Below are 15,852 nucleotides of genomic sequence, written 5' to 3' on the forward strand. Positions count from 1 at the left end.
TCCTGGGTGGGGCGGTGACCCATGCCCAGCTGAGGCAGAGATTTCTAGGAGGAAATAATCTGCCCCGTCCCCAATCTACACGGATCCACACCCTCACAGCACATCTGCATTTGACATCCGGAAGTGTCCCTGGCCTGCATGTGCAGGCTCGGGTGGGGCACTGCTGAGTCTGCCTCCCAGCCAGATCCACCATCCCTGCACTGCTAGGGACTTGGGGTAGCTGGGGAGCCCTGGGCTCTGGAGGCCTCAGGTTCTTGCTGGTGGAAGGAGGGAAGTTGGAATCCTGCGCTCATCCCTGGTGGGAAGCAGTGAGCCACGTTACGGGTGAGTGGGTTTCCAATGAGGCACATGACACCACCACCCCCCGCAATTCCCTGAGCCCCGCGGTCCCTGTGGCAGTCCCCATCTTCCAGATGGGAAGGCTGAAGAGTGAGCACTGCATGCAGGGGGTAAGTATCCTGGCAAACTGCTGCAGTGACCCCTGCACTGCGCACAAGGACAGCATCCTCACTGCACCCTCATTCAGCCAGTGCTTGGCAGGGAATGGGGCAGGAAGGCCCCTTCCCACCACCTTCCCACCCTCCCTGGCTGGCCCACTCCATTGGAATCCTGAGCCGCCCCTTCTGATTGGCTGGGCACAGGACAATGGGAAGGGCACTTGTGGGCCTCACCCCCCAGGCAGAAGAAACCAGGCCAGGTTCGTGTGTGCTGGGCAGGGGCTGTGGAGACGGAGGGACCCTTGGGTCCCGATGGGCACCTTATTAGAGGGCATCAAGCAAGGGCAACTCCTGAGGGGGAGCAGTTTCTCTCTGGGTGCTATCAGTCCCAACATCCACAGGACGCTCTTTGGGTTAATGTGTGACCATGACCTCTTTGCTCCTCACCCTGACCTACCAGCTTCCAGGTACAGGCCACTCTGGCATGGTACCAGCATGGAGAGTGGGAAGGAAGTGCTGCTCCTGAAGACGCTCCTAGTCCAAGTGAGGGCCTGCAGAGGCATGGGCCTGGGGCAGGGCCTGGGGTAGGGCCTGGGATCCGCTGCCTGCCCAGGAGAAAGAAAATCCTGGTCCCTGAATAGGTCCCACTGGGACAGCTCTGGCCTGGAGTGGGGGTGAAGTGGGGAAGCTGGGAGATCTGTCTCAGCCTGGTCAGGCCTGGCCCCTTTGAGGGCTAGAGCTGGACTGAGTGCTGAATGCGAGTTCGGTGCTTGTCCTCTCTGAAGCACCAACAGGCCCGCAGATGGCTGAGCCCCTTCATCGTCACCTGTTCCATCTACTTCCTCCTCTGGATTCCTGAGAGCCAGTCGACCTGGGTCAATGCCCTGGTCAAGAGCCTGCCTGTGCTCTCCCTGGTGGTGTACCCATGGGCCCTGACCTCTGGCGGGAGCTATCCCTGGCTTCTCCAGGGAGGCCTTGTGTGCTCGGCTGTGGGGAACGCCTGCCTCATCTGGCCCGAGGCCTTCCTTCATGGTGAGTGGGGACCTGGTGATGCTGTATCGGGGCCCTTGCGGGGGAGTTGAGTTGCTGCTGGGACGCCACCCTGCAGTGCAGCAAGGCTGCGAGGACCACTGCACACAGGGTCAGATGAGAACGGGGGGTGCAGCTTTGGAGGGGTGGGGTCAGACAGTGTGCACTTAGAAGGCGGAAGTGGCGTGGAGGAAAAAGAGGTGGTTGAAGAAGGTTTTACTGAGGGAGTGACCAGTAGGCATTCTCGAAGGAGGTGCCCCATGCATGTGTTGGGGAACATGTTCTGAGCAAGGAACTAGCTGGTGTAAAGGCCCTGGGGTAGTGGCATACCAGGCCCTTTGTCTACGTGGGCCAGGGTGATGAGCAGAGCAGTGATGGGCAGAGGGTGTGGGTATTCCAGAGCAGAATGGGGAGGAGGTGGACAGTGAGACAGCAAGGATGCAGCCCAGGCTACATTCAAGAGTGAAGGTTGCTCCTGCTGCTTTGAGAACTGACAGAGTAGCCAAGGCAGGGAGAAGTTGGGGAGCCACTGAGGAGGTGGCCCTGTCATCCCAGCAGGCAGCCACGGCATGGCCAGGGTGGGAGCTGGTCCTGGGACCATCCTCTCAGGCCTGGGTGGGGCCAAGGGAGAACAGAAGGACTTGGGTGGTTCTGAGAACAGCAGAGGAGGAGGGTGAACAGCTCTCTGGGCACCCACCTCCCTCTCCAGGTATGACCGCCTTTGCTGCTGCCCACTTCCTGTATTTCTGTGCCTTCGGGCTCTCCCCGCTGCAGCCGGCCCTGCTGCTGCTCACCATCCTGGCCTTTGTGGTGTACTACGGCCTGCTTCTGCTGTACCTTGAGCCGGACATGTTCCTGCCAGTGGCAGTCTACATGCTGGTGGTGTCCGCCATGCTATGGCGTGGCCTGGCCCAGGGTGGGAGTGCTGGCTGGGGCGCTCTGCTCCTCGCGCTTTCTGATGCCATGCTGGCCTGGGATGTCTTTGTCCACCCCCTGCCCTATGCCCGCCTGGTGACCATGTCCACCTACTACTTAGCCCAGCTGCTCATCACCCTGTCAGTCAAGAGCCTAGGGCTCAAGAACGACTGACCAGGAGCCAGATGCCCAGTCCCCTCCCTCCCCTCCCCCAGAGACTGACCTAGCCTGAGAAACACCCCCACGGCCAAGCCTCGGGTGCAGCTGCGGTGCTGTCTGTCTCAAGACGCTTGTGTGCTATTGGCATTCCAAGCCTGCCGCTGGGTTCCAGCTTCCTTCCCTGGGTTCTGGCTCTGGACTCTGGGCCTCTCGGCCAGACCCGTATTCTGCCTTCCCCTGTCTCCCCACCATCTGCCCCTTCCCACAGCTCCCATCTGTCTTCTCGTTGCCAAGTAAAGTGGGCATTGAAACAGAGCAGCCCTGTTATTTTGGGAACACGTCGGGGAGGGATGATCACAGTCCATAAGAGCCCAAGAGGCAGCCTGGTGCCCATGGACCCCCTGGAGCCCTTAGGTGGGGGTGTCCATCCTCCCCTTGTTATAGGGGAGCTACAGCCAGGAAGGACATGTCTTAGAGGACACAACCCACTATAGTCACGGCGGTATCAGGAGTTGAGGTGAGGAGGGCACAGGTGACTGGGAGAGCAGGAAGGAGTGACCACAGCAGTGTGACCTCTGCGACTGAGGGCATGACCGGGTGGGCGTTCCCTCCCGACGTGACCTCTGCACCCGCAGTGTGCACGTGAGACCATGCGTTGCGTCCTTGTGTGGTTTAAGGAGCTCCTACAGCAGAGGAGGAGGGTGAACAGCTCTCAGTGGGAAGTGAGGGCTGGGTGGGGAAGCGGGCCCTAGCAGTGAGGGTGGGGACAGATCTGCAGTGGAGGGATTCCCTCAAGCCAAGGGAAGACAGGAGGTGAAACTCTTCCTCCTGGCTTCCTGCCCTCCCTCCCTCTCTTTAGAAGAGCCCCAGAGGGAAGTACACAGTCAGGGGCTCCAGACTTGCAGACATGGAGGGTGGGAAGCCCTACTGTGTGAAGAACCAAGAACTTGCCTGGAGGGGAAAGGCGGCTAGGGAGCCTGTGTTGGAGGAAAAAGAGCTGAAGCCTCGGATTCCTGGGTCTGAGGGAGGAGGCTGAGGTCTGGACCCCTGGGTCTGAGGGAGGGGGCTGGGCCTAGACCCTGGGTCTGAGGGAGGAGGCTGGGCCTGGACCCCTGGGTCTGAGGGAGGAAGCTGGGCCTGGACCCCTGGGTCTGAGGGAGGAGGCTGGGCCTGGACCTTGGGTCTGAGGGAGGGGGCTGGGCCTGGACCCCTGGGTCTGAGGGAGGAGGCTGGTCCTGGACCTTGGGTCTGAGGGAGGAGGCTGGGCCTGGACCCTGGGTCTGAGGGAGGAGGCTGGTCCTGGACCCTGGGTCTGAGGGAGGAGGCTGGGTCTGGACCCTGGGTCTGAGGGAGGAGGCTGAGGTCTGGACCCCTGGGTCTGAGGGAGGAGGCTGGTCCTGGACCCTGGGTCTGAGGGAGGAGGCTGGGTCTGGACCCTGGGTCTGAGGGAGGAGGCTGGGTCTGGACCCTGGGTCTGAGGGAGGAGGCTGGGCCTGGACCCCTGGGTCTGAGGGAGGAGGCTGGGCCTGGACCCCTGGGTCTGAGGGAGGAGGCTGGTCCTAGACCTTGGGTCTGAGGGAGGAGGCTGGTCCTAGACCTTGGGTCTGAGGGGGGAGGCTGGGCCTGGACCCTGGGTCTGAGGGGGGAGGCTGGGGCTGGACCCCTGGGTCTGAGGGAGGAGGCTGGGCCTGGACCCCTGGGTCTGAGGGAGGAGGCTGGGCCTGGACCCCTGGGTCTGAGGGAGGAGGCTGGGCCTGGACCCTGGGTCTGAGGGGGGAGGCTGGGGCTGGACCCCTGGGTCTGAGGGAGGAGGCTGGGCCTGGACCCTGGGTCTGAGGGGGGAGGCTGGGGCTGGACCCTCGTATGAGGGAGGAGGCTGGGGGCTGGACCCTGGGTCTGAGGGAGAGGTCTTACTGGCTCCCTCTCCCTCCCCCTCCCCCTCCCCCTCCCTCTCCCCCTCCCCCCCCCAGCTGTGTGGCCCAGTGCAAGCGTGGTCAACAGGAGTACATGTACCACACGTTGGGGCTTGGGACGGGGGTTGGGCCTGGGATTCCTAAGGCCTCTGTTGTGGGCAGGGAGGAGGGGTTGCAGGGATATCTTAAGTGTGCTCCGATTGAGGGAGGGCCACATCACTGCCCAGAAACCTGTGTTCCTGTGTGAGTGAGTCCATGTGGACATGTGTGCACAGAGTGTCCTGTACTGTTCCTAAGCCACCAGGACTGTGTGTGATTGTGACATCTGCAGCAGGCAGAATGGGCCCCAAGGTAGCTGTGTCCTGATCCCCAAAGTCTGTGAATGTGTCCCCTTCTGTGGGGAATGTTGTCGAAGGTCACCAATGGAGTAGAGGTTACTGGTCAGCTGGCCTGAAGACAAATTGTCCTGCTTGTCTGGGTGGCCCCTGTCATCTCAGGAGTCCTTTGGAAAGGGGAGGGAGGCAAGCTGGAAGAAGCCTGGCTGCTGGCTTTGAAGGTTGGAGGGGAGCCACATTCTGCCCTGCAGCTCCAGGGGGAGCAGCCCTGCTCCGTCTCCACCTCAAGTCAGTGAGACCCATTTCAGACATCTGCGCTTCAGTCCTGCAAGACAGTAAATTGATGTAGTCTTTTTTTTTTTTTTTTTTTTGAGTTGTAGATGGACACGCACCTTTGTTTATTTGTATGTGGTGCTAAGAATCGAACCCAGTGCCTCACACATGCTAAGCAAGTGCTCTGCCACGGAGCCCCAGCCTCAGCCCTGATGTAGTCTTAAATGACTAAATTTGTACAGATTTTTTTACAGCAGCAAATATAAAACTAATATCTCAGCCCGCCTTCTTGGAGGTCATGAAGCATATCCTTAGCCAAAATCTGAGGCCTGGGCCTATGCAGCGTGGCCTGCCCTCCCACTCACTGCCCAGAAGAGCAGCAGCGCCTCCACAGCCTTCTTTGCCGAAGTGGGAGTCCGAACAGTTCCCGAGCTCTCTGGGCAAAGTCTCGGCACTGTGTCTCCAGCACAGCCCGCCCAGGGGGCTTGCAGGCCTCTTTGCTGTTGTCACCTTCCCCCTCCTCTGCAGCAGTACCAGAGGCTTGGCAAGTCGGAGCACATCTGCCCCTGAGCTGACCCCTAGGGCTGTGCTGTGACTCGAGGTAGGCCTCCTGGGGCACACGGAGGGTCAGCCCTGGTGCTCCCTGCGGGTGGCCTGCTCTTCCTGGCTAGACACCTGGGTCTTGAGCTGTTCTTACACCTGGCTGATTGGAGATCACAGAGAGGCACGCAGGGCTGGGTCAGTGTCTGCAGCCCCGGGCCTTTGCTGTCTGTGGCTCTGGGCACTAGCAGTTGTTGCCCGAGTAGCTTCCTCTCTGCAGCTGTCTGGCTGGTTCTCTGAAACTCCTGTCAGCTGGACGGTGGCTTTCCAGATCTGCAGCCTTCATCCTGGGCGTGGTCCCCTTTTTGTTTTGTGTTGCTGTGTTCTGTTGGAGACTTCTTTTACAAACTCTCTTCCAACCTTCCACTGGATTTCACTCTATCTTAATCATATTCTTAATTTCCAAGAGTCCCTTCCTGCTCTCGGGGTTTTCACAGCATCTCGTTTCCTCTCTGCAGAAGTACCTCTCTGAGCGTATCACCGTTTTTTCTCAAGTTCTCTACTGGACTTGGATTATTTCTGTTTGCTCAGGAGTTCTGTATTCTGTGTTCTGTTTCTTTCTGCTTCACACTTCTCTGTGGTCTCCTGTCTTTCCTTCTCTGGAGCTTCTCCTGGGCTTACTGCTGTCTGGATTTTTGCTAAGCAGTGCCTCATTCCCTCCTGCAGTACTCAGGTTTTCTTCTGTCCGTCATCTGTCCATACACTATCAGTTATCTATCACCTATCTAGGTACCTGTGTAATCTTTTTTTAGAGAGAGAATTTTTAATATTTATTTTTTAGTTCTCGACGGATACAACATCTTCGTTGGTATGTGGTGCTGAGGATCGAACCCGGGCCGCACGCATGCCAGGCGAGCGCGCTACCGCTTGAGCCACATCCCCAGCCCCCTTTTTTTTTTTAAGAGAGAATTTTTTAATATTTATTTTTCGGTTTTCGGTGGACACAACATCTTTGTTGGTATGTGGTGCTGAGGATCGAACTCGGGCCACACGCATGCCAGGCGCTACCGCTTGAGCCACATCCCCAGCCCGGTACCTGTGTAATCTTAAATGAGCTTTAAAAAAAAATGGGCAGGGGCTGGGGTTGTGGCTCAGTGGTAGAGCGCTTGACTAGCATGTGTGAGGCACTGGGTTCGATTCTCAGCACCACATACAAATAAAAAAAAAATAAAGGTCCATCTACAACTAAAAAATTTTTTTAAAAATGGGCAGTGCTAGGGATTGAACCCATGCTTCAAGCATGCCAGGAGTGAGTCACATCCCCGCTTTACCCCCATTTTACCCCCATTTACCACTGAACCACATCCCTGGCTATTCCTGTCTGATCTTATGTATCACCTCTGTGCCATCTACCTACCTGCCTATTGTCTTTGTATCCATCTGCTGCCAATCAACCATGTGTCATCTGTCCAACTGATGTCTATCTGTATCTGTTTAATCTATCACCAATTTCTTCACTCAACTTTTTTTTTTTCTTGTACCAGGGATTGAACTCGGGAGCACTCAATCACTGAGCCACATCCCTAGCTCTATTTTATGTTTTATTTAGACACAGGGTCTCACTGAGTTGCTTAGGGTCTCGTTTTTGCTGAGACTGACTTTGAACTCGTGATCCTCCTATCTCAGCCTCCTGAGCAGCTGGGTGTCGCCAGCTGGCTTGGCTGACAAGAGGAACTGGGTTCAAAGGAGCTGGCTGCAACCACAAACTAAGAAAACGGCAAAGAAACTATGCAACAAACCTAAGTTTCAAGGGTGGGTCTGCTCTGGGACCCCGAGGGTCAGCTCCACACTGGGCAGCTGGAAGGAGCAAGAAAAGTGCGCACCTGGAACCCCCCTATTTATTGGAGAAAAGACCTTTGATAAAGTATTCTACCCACAAGAGGCAAGGGGTTTCGAAAGTTGGAGTCTTGCTTGGTGATGGCTTGTGGCCAGCAGACTGACACCTTGGCAAGTCACACCCCTCTCAGGTACTGTGTGGGATCACAGGCAGAGTGAGAAGAAAGGCACGCTTGGGTGGCACAGCCCGGTCAGTGCACAACGCCAGACCCCTCCCCTCACACGCTCAAATGCGCATAGCTCACACAGAGCCCATGGATGGCTCGTGACATCTCTCCCTTTCTTAATTTATGAACACGATCGAGGGGTTATAACTTCCAGTCCTGGATTCTTGGTCCGAGGATGTCATGATCTACTATTATGACATACAAAGAATTAGTAGAAAACATATCATCTCAATAACATACCTTGTAGGATGTTTCAACATGTTTGTGGGATTAAAGCCATTTAATTCCTGAAGTATTTGACCAGCTAGAGAGATAGGATCCAAAAGATCAATTTCACCTTTTTGAACACCCTGGATATGGTGATATAACTCAGAAGATCCAGGTTATTATTATGGCTCTGCCAAATATTCATTAGAAGATTTTAGTCTTTTCCCAATGTTACTGGGAAGCCTTCTATTTGGCTATTGTAACAGACACATTTCTAATGAATTTATGTCTCCTGCACCCTTACATGCACTGTGGAGGGCACAGCGCTTCATTCCTTCTGGTTGCCGAGCAGACCCAGCTGCTGATCCCTCCTCCCCTTGCCAGGCATTCAGTTGCTCGAGGCTTTTATGAAGGAGAGTGTGCTGTGGACATTCTCCTGCTGGTCTTTGTGGGCTTATGTTTTTATTTTCCTGTAAATACATAGGGGTGGAAATCCCGGCTCAGAGATTAGATACATGAGTAACTTTATAAAAAACGGTCAGTTCTCCAAGTGACTCCAGTGCACAGTCCCACCAGCAGGAGCTGAGCTGGGGTCATAGGCCTGCAGCCCATGTGTAGAGTTTCCTCATGTTTCCTGAACGTGTCCTTTATCCGCCCTCTGGTGAGTGTTTTCTTCTGGCTTATGGCTTATCTGTTATTAATGACGTTGTTGATCAGCAAATTTTTTTATTTAATAGAATTAAATTTATGGCTTTTGTTTTTATTATTAATGCTTGGTTTCTTGCCTGAGAAATCTTTGCCTGTTTCAAGACTGTGAAAATATCTTCCTGTGTGCTCTTCTGGAAGCCTCACAGCTCTAGCTGTTACATTCAGATCTATGATCATTTTTAGGTTAATTTTTACAATGCAAGGGTGAGATTGATTTCCTTTTTCATTTTTAATTTTTTTTTTTTAGTTGTCAATGACTTTATTTTATTTATTTATATGCAGTGCTGGGGATCAAACCCAGTGCCTCACACATGCCAGGCAAGCACTCTACCACTGAGCCCTGGCCCCAGCCCAAGACTGATTTCCTTTTCCATGTGGCAGTGCAGCTGTGGTGAATGTACTACACTGTGTGTACCCATTCATCAGTCGTGAGACTTGTGAGTCGTTCACCGTATTTGGCTGCAGTGAGGATCCTGGCACAAGATATCTCATAAGTGGACGTGTTTCTTATATCCCTGGAGCACAACGTAGGAGGAGAACGCCTGGGTCCTGTGGGCCCTCCGTGAGGCTTTGCAGGGACTTCCAGGTGGCTTGGCAGTGGCTGCGCCATTTCACATTCCCATCAGCAGTGTGAGTATCCGATCCTCCACCTCCTGGTTCACCCTTGTTATCTGTCGCCCTCTGTGTTCTTGGCTCTCCATCACTGTGACAAATACGTGAGATTATCAAATTATAAAGAGAAAGGATTTGTTTTGGCTCACAGCCTGGCTGGTTGGGTATAGCTGGTTTGTAGAGCACTTGCCTCACACGCAGCTGGCCCTGGGTTCAGTACTGCAGAATAAGAAAAAGGGGAAGGAGGCAAAAAAAGAAGGAAAAAGAGGAGGAGGAGAAACAAGTTTTGGTGAGAATGGAGAACTGGGACCCTGCTGCTCAGTGGTGGGAATGTGATATGGTGCACCTGCCATGGAAATCCTGGCGTGTACCCAAAGAGTCAAGGGCAGGTCCGTCCGTTCTTTCTTTCTTTCTTTCTTTCTTTCTTTCTTTCTTTCTTTCTTTCTTTCTTTCTTTCTTTCTAATATTTATTGTTTAGTTGTAGATGGACACAATTTATTTTATTTATTTATTTTTATGTGATGCTGAGTTTCCCTTATGTTTGTTCCCATGTCCTTTTAGATCTCAATCTGAAAACTGCTCACTCTTCCTCCTGAGTGTCCTGTTCACTCCACACCCCGGCTTGACCACTCCCTCCTTGGCCACCCTCCCTGGGTCTCACCTCACCTGCTGCTGCTGCAGCGGGTTCTGTGCCACCCTTCTCCCACCTTCCTGGTCTCCACTGGCTTTTTGCATCCTGGCTTAAATCAGGACTGTACTGAAAGTGCTGAACAACCAGTCTGTCTAGGCTCTGTTAGACGGGTAGCTTATAAACGAGAGAAATGTGTTGCTCACAGTTCTAGAGGATGGGAAGTCCAGGATCAAGGTGCCAGGAAGTCTGGTGTCCATGAGGTCATCCCCCATAGATGGTGTGTTATCTGTGTCCCCCGTGGTGGGGGTGAATGGGCATGCTCCCTCAGGCCTCTTGTACAGGAAGGGCACCAGTCCATTTAGGAGGACCTAATCACCTCCCCAGAGCCCCATCTATTAATACCATTATCTGGGGGCTTTGCTCCCAGCATCTGAATTTGGGGGGAATACGGGCCTGCAGAGCACAGCAGGTGGGCCCTGGCCTTTGAGGGTGGATCCTGGCTGTGGGGCCAGGCCAGAGAGCAGAGGACTTTGTGCTGGAGGGGGCACTCTTCAGGGGTGGATCCTGGGCCCTGGCTTAGGGCGCTGGGTGTGGTGTACTTTGAACAACAAGAAGGTCTTAACCACAGCGGCCCTCCCATGTCCCTCCTTGGCACCCCTCCAGGGCTGGTCGAGGTAGAAAAGACTTCAGAAGCACAGGACCTTTGCCATTCTGTGTACCACAGCACATAGGGACGCCTCTTGGCCAAGGGCTTTGCCAAGGAGTACCAGGTGAGGGGTGCGAGAACGAGAATGCCTGGGGACCTGCCACACATTCCCCATCCCAAGCACCCTCCCCGCTCTCCACCTCTGTGTTTAGTTAATTCTGTCAGTCCCTGCTCTTACCCAACCTCCCTCTGGGTAGGGGGCGGGGGCTGGGGATCATGGGGGAATCTCACCATCACCCCACATGCCTGTCAGGCAGCAGCTGATCCTGGAGGCCGGGAGCCATGGCCCTGCTTCTCTGGTGGGGTTCCCATCAGTGGAGCCCCCTCTCCTCTCCTCTCTGCTTCCCCCACATGCCTGTGTGTTCCTGCACCCTGGCCAACGGCATCCCCAGGACTGTGGGCACAGCTGATGGCCTGTTGGGATGTGGCCGGCCCCACTTAGGGAAATCTAAATGAGAATAGGCCACCCCTCCCTGAGTCCTGTGGCCACACCCATCCCACTCCTTGTGTGCTCTGCTCACTGTTAGAGTAGCCGGGTGGGTCTGGCCTGGCTTTCCCATCAGGAGCAATGTGGCCATCCCGAAACCTCCCTTCTCATCAGTACCAAGGACAGCACTGGGCTCTTCTCAGGTGTGGCTGAGGGGGGCAGCCTTCATGCTGTGGCTCCTTGTTCACCGTGGTCCCAGACGTCCAAGCTCCAAGTGGATGCCCAGTGTGCACCGCGAGAAAACCTCGAGATTCTGCTTGGGAGGCAGCAGCCTCAGCGCAGGTGCGGGTCTTCCGCATCCAGGCTCACATTCGCACCCTACATCCCCAGGACGCAGAGAAAACCCACCCTCCAGGCACACTGTGGCCAGCTGCCACCAGGGGGCTCTGTCCCCACGGCCGCCTCCTCTCTTCAGTCCTGGGAGCCCAGGAGCACCTGACTTCTTGAGTGTGGGGAGGCAGACCCCCTACTTCCTGGGTCTTTCAAACCTGGTTCCCCCAGGTAGGAAAGGGAAACCGTGGCTGAGGTGAGGGGGGGCAGCCTGGAAGGAGCGGCTCATGGCCCAGTGCCAGGGGGCGGGGAGGTGGGGGAGGACAGGTGCATCTCCATGGTGGACACAGAGGTCTCGGGCACTCTGACATCAGACTAATGGCATTTCCTGAGCCTTCATTGGCTCCTAGGTGGGGAGCTGGCCTGCCCCAGGACAAATAGCCTTATCTCTGCCTGTAAGAAGCTTGGTACTGGGGTGGGTTCGATCCTTACCACCCCATAAAAATAAAATAAAGGTATTGTGTCCAACTACAACTAAGAAAAAAATTTTAAAAAATAATAGAATATTAAAAAAAAAAAAAGCTCGGCACGCACCTGTGATCCTGTGACTTGGGAACCCCCCTGGGAGGAGGCAAGTGTGAGTCCAGCCTGAGCAGCTTAACAAGACCCTGTCTTGAAAATAAAAAGGGTGTAGCTCCACAGTAGAGACCCCTGGGTTCAATCCCCAGCACTCTCTCACACACAAAGGTGCCCCCTGTGATAAAAGAAAGGAAAAACAGGCAACACACAGGCAACATTAGATAAAGAGGATTGCTTGATTACACTCCAAGCATGGGAGGGAGTGGCCCGCTGTCTCCGGGTCCACCAGGAGTGGAAGGGGAAGGAGGCACTGGCTGCGGGAGAAAGAAACTACCAGGCAGGGTCACAGCACATGCAGGGATCCTGGGGTCTGAAACAGCTGGAGTGCTGGGAAGAGGCAGCCCGAGTGAAGTCAGGAGGAGGAGACGTGGTGGCTGGCAGCAGACCCAGAAAGAGTTTCTCTGTCAAGGTAAGCGGTTCACACATTCAGTCAACAAACACTCAGAATCAGTGAGTTCCTGTAAGTGCTTCTTCCGGTCAGGGGACCAGGGATGCTTCAGCTTGATAGGTTACCAAGGTCTCAGGGAGAAACTTGCGGGGAGTTGATTAGGAACAAACTCTGCTAATTTGCTACAAGATCCCACACTGAGGTCACTAACTGCCATTGAAGGCACCAGCTGATTAGGCTGAATCGCTAGGCAGTTGTCACGTCCATGTTCCATCAGCTGTGGGACCGTCACGGCACCAGAGGAAAATGTCATCAGTCATCCCAGGCTCGTGGTGGCACCAACTCTCTTGGATTTCCTTCCATTTCTCCTTCCTGCCATCAGGGACACCCAAGTGTGGCCTGTGCCACTTTATGAGCCGTCTGTTTCCCCAGCACTCTCCCAAGCTCAGGCAGGAGCCACACAGGGCTGGGTGCATCCGCTGCCCACTGTGTGGTGGTGTTAGGCCGGGTCTCCACTGGTCACCTGATGCCCCAAGCACCGCCAGATCAGGGTCACCAAGACCTTCGTGCTAATGATTCTAGGGTCCCTCCCTCTCAGGCCCCCATCACCCTGGAAACAGGTGCTAGGAAAAGCCAGGAAGAAGGCCAGGCAGGCTCGGGCAGTGTCAGCGAGTCCTTCCTGCACAGGGCTCTGGGTCTGGGGCTGTGGGAACTCTGCGGCTGTGCTGAGCTACACACATCTCCATCACAGTCCCAGAGCGGGCCGCAGCCCCCTGGAGTTAAGCGGCTCACAGATGCTGCATTCCTGAGAGGACTCTCCTGGCCCAACAGGAAGATGGTGTAGGAGGAGGTCCGGGAACTCTCCCCCTGGAGGAGGCCATAGGCAAAGATCTGGGGCACACAGCTCAGGGCCTTGTCCCCAACATGGGAGGCCACACTCTCAGCTCTTTCCCCTGCCCCATGTCGCTTCCCTCACAGCTAAAACCCATGAGCTTCTGGTAGGCTTTTAACATTTTCCTTAGTATTTCTTTTTGAGGTACTACAAATTGAACCCCCGGGTGCTTTGCCACTAAGCCACATCCCCAGCCCTTTTTTAAAAAAAATATTTTTTAGGTGTAGATGGACACAACACCATGCCTTTATTTTTATGTGGTGCTGAGGATCGAACCCAGTGCCCCACCTGTGCTAGGCAAATGCTCTACCACTGAGCTACCACCCCAGCCCCCAACCCTTTTTATTTTTTATTTTGAGACAGGGTCTCACTAAGTTGTCCAGGCTGACCTTGAATTTGTATCCTCCTGCCTCAGCCTCCTGAGTCGTGGGGTGACAGGCCCCCAGCCCTGCCTTTGTGAGCTGCTGACTCCAGGCCTCAGACTCTGCTCCCAGGGACACCAGCTAGGCACCCTGGTGCCCCCTGTGGTGGCTCACACCTGGTCCCTGTCACCCCACAGGGAAACTGTGATCACATGAACCAAGTCACACTTTGCTGAAAGGGGCTGGAAGGAAGTCCAGCTGTGGGGAACTTTAGAGCTGGCTCCATGGGTGACTGTGGTCACCCAGGGACTTGTGGGAAAGGAGCAGAAAGACCTGGTGTCCCGTGAGGCTGTGCCTTCCTGTGGCAGTTCAGAGCCAGGGAGGGTAGGCAAGGCTCTAGGGTGGGCTTTGAAGAACACCAAGTACAAGCTGATGGGCTGGGTGGGCGTGGCACCCACAGAGGCCATCTTTTGCTTTTAGACAAGGAACGTGGGCATCTTACAAGTTGGGGACGATCCAGAAGGATGTGGGGGGGGGGGAGAGGAAGAGAGAGAGCCAAAGATGAAAGGTATAGGAGAGAAACGGGAAGAAACCCTGGCTGGTAGGGTGGGGCCATTGCCCACCAAAAGGAAAAACTGCCACTTATCCCTTGGTAACACAGAAGAGGCTCTGAGTGACTTCCTGTAAGCAGGGTGTGACACTGGAGTACCATTGGATGTCTTTTTCAACAGCACATGCTTGAATATAAACTGTGCTTGTGGCTGGGTGTGGTGGCACATGCCTGTAATTCCAATGACTTGGGCTGAAGCAAGAGGATGGAAAGTTGGAGGTCAGAGACCCTATTTCAAGATAAAAAATGACAAGGGCTGGGGATGTGGCTCAGTGGTACAGCACCCCTGGGTTCAGTCCCTGGTCCCAATAACAACAACAACAACAACAACAACAATTCCTATCACTGCAGTTAGGATATTCAGAAATACCCCTGGGGCACAGTGTGAAGATCAGTGTTCCACACCTGGGAGGATGCAAGAGGGGGAGGGGCAGAAGCCACGTCCAGCCCTGGAGGTGTCCGTTCCCTGGGCCCCCTTCCTGCTTTGCTCAAGAGCAGAGTCAGGCGGAGAGGCTCCGGGGGGACTGCAATAGTGCTAGTTCCCTCTCCTCCCTTCCCTCTGGTGACCCTGCGTGACCACAGGGGTTGACATCATAGAAAATGGTGAGCATGGCCAGCCTTTATTGAAGGACTCCTGTGTGCCAACGTGGTGGAGGCCAGCGCCATCCCAGATGCCCCTGGCGCTCATGCCCTCTTCACACCCCCATGCAGTGAGTAGGGTGATGAGTCAGGGACAGGACGCTCCAGAATGGCAGGGGGCCTCCGGAGGGCCTTCGGCCTGGCCATCTCTCCTGGACCATCTGCGTGTGAGGACCCCCAGGACGTGCCGTGGGGAGGTGTGCGTGGTGAGGAGCCTGCCGATGAATGCAGCTCGGCCCACACCTTGACGGCAGCCTCAGGAGGGGACAGATAATGAATGCCAGCGAGTCTCGGGGTGACGTGTCACCCCGCGGAGACCACTAACATGCCCGCATACCTTAGCATAACTCACCACGTTTTCAGGCAGGTAAGACTTTTCCCCTTTTTAATTTTATTTTTTATAATGAATGCCACATAAGACACTTCATGGCCTTCTAGAAGAAGTGAGTAAGCATTAACTGAGGTACTCTTCATCAACCAGGAAGATGCTTCCCAAGTCGACGGGTGAGGCCAGATACGCACCTGCCTCTTCCATCAGGCTCCGTCAAGATGACCAGTGGGCAGCCCTTTTATCCAAACAGGGACACTGAGATAGCCACTCTGTGGAGCTGGCCAGAAGCGGGTAGCTGCTTTGTATCTGAGGAAACTAGTATTCAAAATTCAATTTATAAATGAGGAAACAGGGAGATGGAATGAATCACTCCAGGTTGCACAGGTGACCGGCAGAATGCAAACACAGGTGGCGACTCCAGTGCTCACCCTTGTCCCCTGCAACTGTGTGCAGTGCAGGCACCCGTGGGGCAGGCCAGCAACAAATCCAGGAGACAGCCAAAGGCCGCTTCTGGGCATGGAACCCAAAGTGAGTGTGGCTGAGACGCTGGGAGCTTCAGAGCAGGCACAGTGCTAACTAGTGCACACTTCCACGCTCGTCTCACTCGCTCCTCACCGTGTGTTTACAAAGGGCTGTGCCCGCGGTTTTAGAGGCATCTGAGTTACCATGAGCTGGTTGTTTGCTTGAGGTCACAGGTGGACCGTGG

The 15,852-nt window shown here is 55.0% G+C and overlaps 1 protein-coding gene and 1 long non-coding RNA gene across 4 annotated transcripts in view; one reads left to right on the plus strand and one right to left on the minus strand.

Annotated features, from left to right (window-relative positions):
* The first annotated feature begins 37 nt into the window (after window positions 1-37).
* On the plus strand, window positions 38-2,823 carry TMEM86B (transmembrane protein 86B). Of its 3 annotated transcripts, none has more exons than XM_081274112.1 (3): window positions 38-980; window positions 1,223-1,469; window positions 2,176-2,823. In XM_081274112.1, exons 1-3 carry the CDS (start codon window positions 414-416, stop codon window positions 2,553-2,555), a joined length of 1,194 nt encoding a protein of 397 aa, XP_081130238.1. In that variant the 5' UTR covers window positions 38-413; the 3' UTR covers window positions 2,556-2,823. The 3 variants fall into 3 exon arrangements, with proteins under 3 accessions (XP_081130238.1, XP_081130239.1, XP_081130240.1); XM_081274113.1 differs by having other exon boundaries at window positions 2,022-2,308; XM_081274114.1 differs by having other exon boundaries at window positions 38-1,469.
* Window positions 2,824-3,722: 899 nt separating this feature from the next.
* LOC308637603 overlaps window positions 3,723-15,852 on the minus strand; it is a 62,530-nt gene continuing 50,400 nt past the window's right edge. The window contains exon 4 of the long non-coding RNA XR_014019635.1: window positions 3,723-4,137. This is a non-coding gene — a long non-coding RNA (uncharacterized lncRNA). The remainder of the gene's footprint in view (window positions 4,138-15,852) is intronic.

Source organism: Spermophilus citellus (genome assembly GCF_964194105.1).
Source record: "Spermophilus citellus genome assembly, chromosome: 18".
NCBI classification, from domain to species: Eukaryota; Metazoa; Chordata; class Mammalia; order Rodentia; family Sciuridae; genus Spermophilus; species Spermophilus citellus.